The sequence below is a fragment of the Cyphomyrmex costatus genome, unplaced genomic scaffold, assembly GCF_001594065.2.
Source record: "Cyphomyrmex costatus isolate MS0001 unplaced genomic scaffold, Ccosl1.0 scaffold1088, whole genome shotgun sequence".
Classification (NCBI taxonomy): Eukaryota; Metazoa; Arthropoda; class Insecta; order Hymenoptera; family Formicidae; genus Cyphomyrmex; species Cyphomyrmex costatus.
The window spans coordinates 49,473-60,830 of NW_017275050.1; the positions used below are offsets into that span (position 1 = coordinate 49,473).

The window sequence follows — 11,358 nt, forward strand, 5'->3', positions numbered from 1 at the left end:
GCATACTCCAGGGATCGAACTTTAATTTTTTTTGACCAATCGGGGCTCTATGGAGTAAAATGCCGAAACACGTGTAAATTTTTTTGTCTCAAAGTATCACCTCAATTTTTTTCAAACAAATCCGTGATATACTAGCTTGAGCGTCCCCTTGTAAGTGAACGCGATTTACAACAGATACAGTACGTTTTCAACAGATTACTTATAGAGAATTAATAATATCAAAATTGGCGCGGGTGTCCGATATAGTACAATTAATCCCGAGTATTTAAAAAAAAAAAACATTAAAATCGGTTAAGAACTCAGCCGTCGAATAATTTCCTGCACAAGAAGCCTGCGATTGACAACCGTGCGTCAAGGACAAGCCGATCTTCGACGATCGCATCGTCAAGATCGAGACTCACGCGTACAGTCCGTTCGCCAACACGACGTTCGGACACAGCGACGAGATACGAATACCCATACAGCAGCAGGATCTGTACACGCTACCGTACGAGAGTTCTCTATACGTCGAGGGACGTTTTACGAAGGCCGCGGAGGCACAGAACACCGACGTCGCGCTGGGAAACAATTGCGTCGCGTTCATGTTCGACGAGATTCGCTACGAACTCGACGGCGTGGAGATCGATCGCAACAGAAACGTGGGCGTAACCAGCACGATGAAGAACTACGTGACGGTGACGTCCGACAGGAGCGTGATTCTGCGAAACGCCGGCTGGGACGCGCAGACCACCGCTGACGGATACTTTAATTTCTGCGTACCGCTCAACGTACTGCTGGGATTCTGCGAGGATTACAGACGCGTGGTGATCAACGCTCGTCACGAGTTGATTCTGATACGAGCGCGCAACGACGATAATTGCCTGGTGGGAAATTCGGCGGTGGTGTCGAAACTCGAACTGTTCAAGATACAATGGCGAATGCCGCACGTGGTGCTGAGCGACGTGAACAAGCTGTCGATGCTGCGAGCCCTCGAGAGCGGACGATACCTGAGCATGGCTTTTCGCTCGTGGGATCTGTACGAGTACCCCGCTGTTGCAGGCCACGACCAAGCACTCGTGGGCCATCAAGACGGCTTCTCAGCTCGAGAAGCCGCGATACGTCATCTTTGCTCTGCAAACGGATCGAAAGAAGATGTCCGAGGACACGAGTCAATTCGACGACTGTAAATTGACCAACGTGAAACTCTACCTGAACTCGGAATGTTATCCGTACGACGACTTGAATCTGGATTTCGCTAAAAACAAATGGGCGATTCTGTACGACATGTACGCGCGTTTCTGCAAGGGCTACTACGGATACGAGTATCTCGAACCGAATCTCACGGTTTCGTCCTTCAAACGTAAGGGCCCGTTCGTGATCGTCGATTGCTCTCGACAGAACGAATCGGTCAAGAGCGCTACCGTGGACGTGCGAATGGACTTTGAACTCAAAGAGAACGCGCCCGCTAATACCACCGCGTACTGCCTCATCATACACGATCGCGTGGTCGAGTACAACCCGCTGACCAGCGTTGTGCGCAGGATCACCTAAGCGCGCGATATAAACGTTCACGAAACATCGTTCGCCGCAGTCGACATGCACACGCCGACGTTCGTGGATCTGCAGGGTTTCGTCGTCAACGGGCGATTCGTCGTAAGGAAGCGGCGGTGCTGAAATGCGGGACCGTGCTCGCGCATTACGTCTTTACGAATCCCGTACCATGGAGGTCATTGACAGGATCCGACAGGTCCTGCGCCTCCTGGTTGATTGCTTGTCACCATGGATTGCGATGGACGGACGGGACGACTCCGTACAGCGAGGCGAAACGCCTGATTACCAGTGCTGTATGCGGGGAGGAGGATGCTGCGGTGTACGTCAAGGGACTTGAGAAACGAGCGTGGCTGCGAGACTTGCTTCTGGACGATGAACACGTGCACATCGAGACCCTGGATGCGGTTTACGAGGATACCCTATCGTTAGCCGATATGGATGCCGCTGATACTACGCGATGCGTACATCACGCTGCGAATTGCGCCATGCAAAATGTATTCAAACTGTATAACTGGTGGTCGTGAAGACATTTTTGAAATAAAAAATTTACGTAAACGTATTTACCTCGTATTTTTATTTCTCTCCCTTAGTATATAGTGTATAGTATAGTATATGTATAGTATATACGCGTCGACGGTATATAGACGGTGCGTAACGCTCTTTTCGTTCATTCGTAATCTTACGAGCGTTACGGCATGGACCGATTGAAGGACTATCTGCATCGAAAGTCGGTCGAGCGCAAGGAGTACCGTAGGTTAGACGACGAGCCGCTGTGCCCACCGAGCCCCTCGAAGAAAAATCAAAGATATTGGGAATCGAAGGACAAGCCCCAAAGATACTATTGGGAGTTGCCGACGAACCAAAGATACTATTGGGAGTTGCCGACGAACCAAAGATACGAGTCGAAGGACAAGCCTGAGCCGTCAACGTCATCGAAATACGTGCGTCCCCGAAGTCCTCCCCCTCCCCCGCCAGTAAAAGCGCGGGAATCTACGTCGAAATACGTGCGCCCTCGAAGTCCTCCCCCTCCTCCACCATTACCACCGCGGAGGCCTCCTCGATAAAATAAACACTCCTTCCCCCATCGAACAAAAACAATTCTTGGAATCGTTTGCGATAACAGCGAGTCTTACGAACAAAAACAATTCTTGGAATCGTTTGCGATAACAGCGAGTCTTACGAACAAAAACAATTCTTGGAATCGTTTTGCGATAACAGCGAGTCTTAAGAACAAAAACAATTCTTGGAATCGTTTGACCTGTCGCGACAGGTTCTCCCCCACTCTCTTCGATTTCTCCCTTCGAGTTCAGAGAGCACCCGATCATTCTCGCTACGATCGTCCGCGCGAACGGATCATGTCCGGCTTCTACTCCGAGATGGGCCAGAAGGAATCGTAAGTCTCCCGTTTCTTTTTATTTTCCTTCGACTTTACTAATTACCGTCGTACGCAGGACGAAGCGTCGCGCGGTGCGCATTCTGAGTCGGCGTTACGACCGCAACGGGCTACAAGTTTCTCGAGATCGGCGTCAACGTCGGTCCACCGAGCTACGTGGAGATCGTTCTGGGCGATCATCAGGGACGCGAACTGCCCATATCCCTCGAGACGTGGAAGGGCCTCTACGAGCAGCGACTGAACATCTACAAGTTGCTGCGCAACGAGCACAAGGACAATTTCGTAACCGTCGGACCGATCACGGCAACGATCTACGCGCACACCGATCTTACGCTCGTACGGCTCGAATCCCCGACCGTACACGTCACGATGATCGAATCCACGCTACGCCGTATGTTCGATCTCGACAGCTGCATCGACGTTACCTTCGAGCGATTGTCCCGACTCGTCGATACCGTCGACGTCAAGTACACGCGCTTCGCCAACGTCGCGAACGCTATAAGCGAGAGCGACGTCTTCGACAAACGCCAGCTCGTCGATTGCGAGCTTCTCGCTTTGGTTTTTAACGCGCGATAAAAATTATTAATGTATAACACTTACTACATTGTACTAAAGAGTTATGAATAAAAAAAAATATATACTCTGCATAAACTACTTTTTTTTTTCTTCTTGGCACCCTCCCGCGCGTTATACTACAATTATATATTACACGATTAAATATAAGTATATATTGCACGATTAAATTAAAATTATCCTTCGAAACGAATCTCGGCGTAAGATTTACTACGCGCGATTATATTATTAAAATAATCGTACGTAGGCCGTCGGCTACCTTACGGCGGAGTTGTTTTTATATACAATAGATAGGGCCGCCGCAATTGTTTTTATATATACATTAGATAGGGCCGAGACGTTTCTCTCGCCGATGCATCTCGTCGTCAGTGTTCTTTCGTCTGTCACTTTAATAGTGCATGCAGACTTTGAGTGCATACGTTTTTTTTTTCGCGGGCATTGCATTTAGGAGTTTTCGTATTTAGAGATTTACTTTTGTGTACGTGCGTGCGTGCGTGTGTGTGTGTGTGCGTGTACGTGTGCGCGAGTGGGTGCCAAGAACAAAAACCAAAAACAACATGGGGCACCGCGAGCCCGGACAATTTTTTCTCGAGGAGGTGATGGAGGTGGCGATGGACATCGCCATCGACATCGCAATGGAGGTAGCTATGGATATTGACAACCCTCCATGGCTACCTCCCACACCCCCTCCATCACCTCCTCCTGTGGAGGACGTCATCGACGATGACGGCGGCGACGACGTCGACGTGGAGGGTGTCGACGATGACGATGACGTCGTCGTCGTTGACGATGACGAGGACGACGACGACGTCGTCGTCATCGAAGAAGTACGCGTCGTAAACGACGACGTCGACGGCCCTGAGGACGACGACGTCGTCATCGTGGACGACGAGGACGCCGTCGTGGACGACGAGGACGTCATCAACAGCGGGGCTCCCCCGATTGACCCGGTGCTGATGCACCATATGCAGGTGGGTGAAGTGGAGGAATTCCTCCGCCTCCTCGCCCACCTGCATGCGGAGTGGTGATAGGTCAATCGGGGGAAGGCTACCACTGATACCACCGATGCATGTAAGTAACATTTATTTATTCAATGTTTATTCAATGTTTATTTATCAATGACATATATTGATAATTTAAAGCATTAAGTATAGAATATTAATATTATAAATTTACTTCATATAATTTTGTATATGTTACCTTCTGTCACATCTGGATATTTATGCTCTTTTCCTTTGTACGACTAGTCCTCTTTAATTCATGTACTAGATTCGAAAACCCAAGGCGTAAACTTACACATTGTGCTTGTCGCATAAAAAGTGACACCATTTCCTTATGTGGATACAACATTATAATAATAATCGTTCCGGCAACCGTTACTTGAAATAGTACAGCATTGATCCGATAGAGAACGATAGAATTTACAGATTCGTGTATGACATAATTACTACGGGATTGCAAGCAGTGTAATGGAATTTGGAACACCTTTTATCGTAAAACTCATGTAAAAACCGATAGGCTTTATCTAGTAGTTGAGATTCATTTATATAGGTACCCTAGTTCTACATTAATCGCATAGAACGTTATAAGTAGTCGTACCGAGAACCAATATAAGAAACGACATAGCATTGATCCGATAGAGAACGATAGGATCTTCATAGGTCGATTCGTATATGGTATGATTACTACGCGAATGCGAGCAGCGTAATGGAATTTGGAACACCTTTATCGTAAGAATCATATAAAAAACGATAGGCTTTATCCGGAAGTTGAGATTCATTCACATAGGTACTCAAGCTCAACAGTGATCGCATAAAACGTTATAAAATATCGTACCGAGAACCAATATAAGAAACGACATAGCATTGATCCGATAGAGAACGATAGGATCTCCATAGGTCGATTCGTATATGGTATGATTACTACGCGAATGCGAGCAGCGTAATGGAATTTGAAACACCTTTATCGAAAGACTCATAGAAAAAACGATAGGCTTTATCCGGAAGTTGAGATTCATTCACATAGGTACCCAAGCTCAACAGTGATCGCATAAAACGTTATAAATAATCGTACCGAAAACCAATATGAGGTACGACATAACATTGATCCGATAGAGAACGATGGGATCTCTGTAGGTCCATTCGTATATAATATGATTACTACGCGAATGCAAATAGCATTAATGGAAACTAAAACACTTCTATCGTAAAGCTCATTCGAGAAACGATAGACTCTATTGTGATGTTCGGTTAAATATATATAAGTGTCATAGTTCATACATATTTTGATAGAATGTTATTCTGTATTATTAAATGTCTATGACATAGGGATGTTAACATTTTTAGTTGTGTGTATCGTGAAATTCTTAAAAATTTTTATGCATTTATTGTTGTATTTGTAGAATTAAAAACTATAAATTTTGAATGTTATTATACAAAATGATTCATTCTTTATTACTTTGTTAACATAAGGAACATATTTACATTGAAATTATATTCGTTATGATAAATTTTCTTTCCATGAGAGAACTAGACCATATAAGCTAGATACATTACGATACAATTAGTCCAGAATGTTTATAATATTTTATCATTTTTTATCTGGTTTTTTAAACAGGGATATCTGTAATACATAGACATACTCAATAAACCCCCCACACTCTCCTCCAAATCCTGCATCACCATGTGCGCTAAAATCGGAGACAATGGGGAACCCATCGGTGTACCAAATACTTGCATATAAACCACATCATTGAACGTGAAATAATTTGATGTTAACATAAAATTTATAGCATTTAAAAATTCATCCTCAGGAATAAAGATAAAACTTATTTGATACAGTTACTCAAAACATAAAAATATTTGGTTTTAGTATTGACATCTTTAAAACATTAAATAATTATCTAATAATGAAATATATTATCGTGGAAAGTAACTGATATGCAACAAAAGAATATGTACTTTATGTATGTTTACTTTGAACTGGCACCTTCAATAGTATATAAGTAATTTTTCATGGTAATAGAGTATCCTCACAATATTAGTTATTAATTACAATAATATTTTGTAAATGTGTATGCTTATGAAGATACACGTGATTGAAAACTGGTTAACTCACACACATGTGCTCCAAACTCTTGAATCAAATATAGTGTTCTAGGTGAGAGATAGAAATAACAGTTTTTTAGATTTTAAAAATGAATCACAAAAGATCAATATTAATTTCAAAAGAATTCTTATTAAATTGTTTTACCATATTGTCTACTTTAACGTAATACATCTTTATTATTGGAACATAATAAAATGGTAAAAAACCTTAGCATACATAATGAGGTATTCAAGTAAGACGTAAAGTTGGCAACTGTTGGTGTATGTTTACTTTGATGAACCTGGCACCTTCAGTAATACATATATGAGTCATTTTTCATGGTATTTCATTATCTTTCAGTAATAAAATGTATTACGTTAAAATAGACAATTTGGCATAAGAATTCTTTTAAAATTAATTCTGATCTTTTGTGATTTATTTTTAAAATATAAGAAACTGTTATAGTTTGATCTCTCACCTAGTTCAAGATTTTAGAGTGTAAGTTAACCAGTTTTCAATCACGTATATCTTCATAAGTATACGTTTACAAATTATTATTCTAATTAATAATTAATATCGTGAGAAATGATTGTTCTGATTATATCAAAAGAATTTATTACATTTATTAGCATAGTTGATTATACGTATGTAATATTTTGACATTGGAATAAATACATATTCACTTTCAATGCTTTATTTTTCAATAATAAAATGTATTACGTTAAAATATTTTAGAGAACATCAATGTAGACATACTGGAAAAATACCGTTCGGATTCCATTACCAAGAAAGAGAAATCATAATAATTTATTAATACTAAACATTAGAAAGAAGCATAAATGTTGTAAAAGAAGAATATCTGTTCATTTTTATGTACGTTTATTATAAAGTTAATTATACGTAGTGTGTTATACCTGTGATATGACTTTAAGTTCGTTATTGTATGTTTCTTTCTAATGTTCAATATTAAGAACTTTATTATGATTTCTCTTTCTTGGTGATAGTATCCGAACGGTGCTTTTCCAGTATATCTACATTGACGTTCTCTAAAATATTTTAACTTAATACATTTTATTATTGAAAAATAAAGCAATGAAAGTGAATATGTATTTATTCCAATGTCAAAATATTACATACGTATAATCAACTATGCTAATAAATGTAATAAATTCTTTTGATATAATCAGAACAATCATTTCTCACGATATTAATTATTAATTAGAATAATAATTTGTAAACGTATACTTATGAAGATATACGTGATTGAAAACTGGTTAACTTACACTCTAAAATCTTGAACTAGGTGAGAGATCAAACTATAACAGTTTCTTATATTTTAAAAATAAATCACAAAAGATCAGAATTAATTTTAAAAGAATTCTTATGCCAAATTGTCTATTTTAACGTAATACATTTTATTACTGAAAGATAATGAAATACCATGAAAAATGACTCATATATGTATTACTGAAGGTGCCAGGTTCATCAAAGTAAACATACACCAACAGTTGCCAACTTTACGTCTTACTTGAATACCTCATTATGTATGCTAAGGTTTTTTACCATTTTATTATGTTCCAATAATAAAGATGTATTACGTTAAAGTAGACAATATGGTAAAACAATTTAATAAGAATTCTTTTGAAATTAATATTCATCTTTTGTGATTCATTTTTAAAATCTAAAAAACTGTTATTTCTATCTCTCACCTAGAACACTATATTTGATTCAAGAGTTTGGAGCACATGTGTGTGAGTTAACCAGTTTTCAATCACGTGTATCTTCATAAGCATACACATTTACAAAATATTATTGTAATTAATAACTAATATTGTGAGGATACTCTATTACCATGAAAAATTACTCATATACTATTGAAGGTGCCAGTTCAAAGTAAACATACATAAAGTATATATTCTTTTGTTGCATATATACGAAATAATAATGATTTAACATTATTATTATAAACATCTAGTGTGCATGTGTTGTTAAATCATTATTACGTATATATGCAACAAAAGGATATACATTTTATGAATGTTTACTTTGAATTAGCACCTTCAACGATGTATAAGTTTGTCTTCTAACGTCGAAAATGTCGGTTGCTTTGCATTACCTTCAGAATTTAATGAACTTTTATTATTGTAATGTACAACTGCGCTTGTCAACTATTTTGATACCACTCTTATTTAGGGTAACATTATTATCGATAAACTTTGCATTAGTCTCATCCAAGATTATAGCACCTGGCATCAAGAACTTTCAATGTACTCGGATCTAATGTCTTTATATTATTATCGTTTTATGGTATATCCTCCTCCAAATTGAACACCATTTTGATCAATTACTTCTAAATTGTGTACCTGCAAAATATATAAATCATTTAAATAATTTCAATCGTTTTTTTCAGAAATTACGTTTATTAGCGTATTTGATTATTGATTATACGTAATAGATTTTATTGGTATAATGTTATTACGAAATTGATTATCAGAACAATCCTTCTTCACGATATTAATTATTAATTAGAATTATAATTTGTAAACATATACCATATTTGTGAAGATATACGTGATTGAAAATGTTCGGGCAAATAAAAAGTAAAGTTGACTAATTTTAAAAACAGCGTGCACTGCGGGCGGTTACACGCATATTTCGCGCATCGACGTAGTGCAGGTCGAGAGCGCAATCAGTTTGGCGGCGCCTTTCCTTTTTTTCGTCTCCTTGACGACCAAATAACTATTCTTTTTTTCCTCTCTTCTGGAGCGATTAGATTTTGATTCACAAGGAGAAGGAATTAATCGAATTATCATATTGGAGATTATTTTATCTTGACTTCTTGTTTCTCCGAGCTTCCTTACGCTTCGATATCACAAATCAGGTAAAGATTCTTGCTCCTATTTTGATTATTGCTTAATTCTGTATTACATTCAATTACTCCGATTTGCCTGACGAGTGTCTCAGGCGGTGGATAGCTACCACCATTATTGGCGTCCGATGATCAGGCTCGGACGGGTTACCTGACGACTCGCTCTGGGTAACCACACGAGTATTTCTAAGCAGATACTCATATTCTGTCTCGTTTGCCTGACGAACGGTCTCAGGCGGTGCCTTTGCGCACATCAATAATTTCGGGGCCTGATGATTGGCTCAGGCCTCGAGCGACTCAAGTCCTCCCATAAATTTAATTTTATTGTTCAATGTTAATTAATGCAATCATTTGATAAATAATTCGATGTTACACCGTGGCTTTTTTAAAAACTACTCTCTTTTCTTTATTATTATATAATTTTACAAACAATGTTACTAAATGTTATTGTTAAACGCAATAAAAAATGTTTTTTAAAAGATTGTCTTTCGAATGTCCTTCTTGGCGCGCCCTCGTATCACAAAACCCTTCTATTTCAATCTTTACACGAACAGAAAACTAGTTAACTTTCACTCCAAAATCTTGAATCAAATATAGTGTTCTCTAGGTGAGAGATTAAACTATATATACATATGAGGCATTCCACGCCAAGTGGGCCACCCATTTTGCGAAGTTCCATGGATTTCGTTCATATTGCGTGAACTTGAACAGTTTGATGAATAAAGACTCTATGCCAAATAATATACCTGTAGGCACAACTGATTACCGAACTGTAGAACCGTTAATTTTTGGGCTTTCTCGTTGCAGCGCTCTTTTCGCTTGTCGTTAGTGGGCATAAAAGGCAATTTTGAAAATAAAGTGCTGACGTATTCTTATACAAAATTGAATGCTCTTTCACGTAAGAATATTCTTTTTTTGATCAGACCGGTTTACGATGATGGTTTTCATTTTTGAACTTTCTTTTTCCTAGCTCTTACTCCTAAACGAATGCGTGTGCCATTAAGTCCTTTTAGAGTAACAAAGTAGAGACCTGGAGCTACATTTTGAGCTATATTAAAAGAAAATTGAGAGCGGCCTTTTAGGCGCGCCGCCATTTTGAAAAGTTCAAAACTGAAAAACATCACCGTAAACCGGTCTGATCAAAAAAAGAATATTCTTACGTGAAAGAGCGTTCAATTTTCTATAAGAATACGTCTGCACTTTATTATAATTTTAAAAGAATTCTTATAGCAAATTGTCTATTTTAACGTAATACATTTTATTATTGAAAGATAATGAAATGGTACATATTACCATGAAAAATGACTCATAACTATTGAAGATGCCAGTTCAAAGTAAACATACATAAAGTATATATTCTTTTGTTGCATATATACGTAATAATGATTTAACATTGCTATTATAATGTCGATTTATAAACTTACTATTATAAACAACTAGTGTACATGTGTTGTTAAATCATTATTACGTATATATGCAACAAAAGGATATACATTTTATGAATGTTCACTTTGAACTGGCACCTTCAATAATATATCAGTACTTTACATGTTAATATATTTTATTATTAGATAATTATTTAAAGTTTTGAAGATTTCAATACTAAAACCAAGTAATTTTATGTTTTGAGTAACTGTATCAAATCAAGAGACACGGTAGTGTCTCGCGCCAAGTGAACGCGAAGCGCGAGACCGCACGTGTATCTTTACGCGAGTCGATGAGTTCCGTGTACCCGAGATTATCGGATCTCACAATAAATGGCTGAATTTATCAACTTTTACATATTCTTAATTTAGTTTTATCGTTTAAATTATGTTATAAATATGTTTTTATTGTCTACGTACCTTACGAAGGAAGATATCTCGATGTGAAGTTGAAATGTCAAAAATTTTAACATCGGAAATGT

At 38.4% G+C, this 11,358-nt stretch overlaps 1 protein-coding gene across 1 annotated transcript in view; it reads left to right on the plus strand.

The window, feature by feature from the left end:
• Positions 1–1,530, plus strand: part of LOC108775708 (uncharacterized) — a 2,966-nt gene extending 1,436 nt beyond the window's left edge. The window contains exons 2-3 of the mRNA XM_018542150.1: positions 357–995; positions 1,039–1,530. Coding sequence (XP_018397652.1) covers positions 357–995; positions 1,039–1,530 — 1,131 coding nt within the window. The remainder of the gene's footprint in view (positions 1–356; positions 996–1,038) is intronic.
• The last annotated feature ends 9,828 nt before the right edge of the window (positions 1,531–11,358 follow it).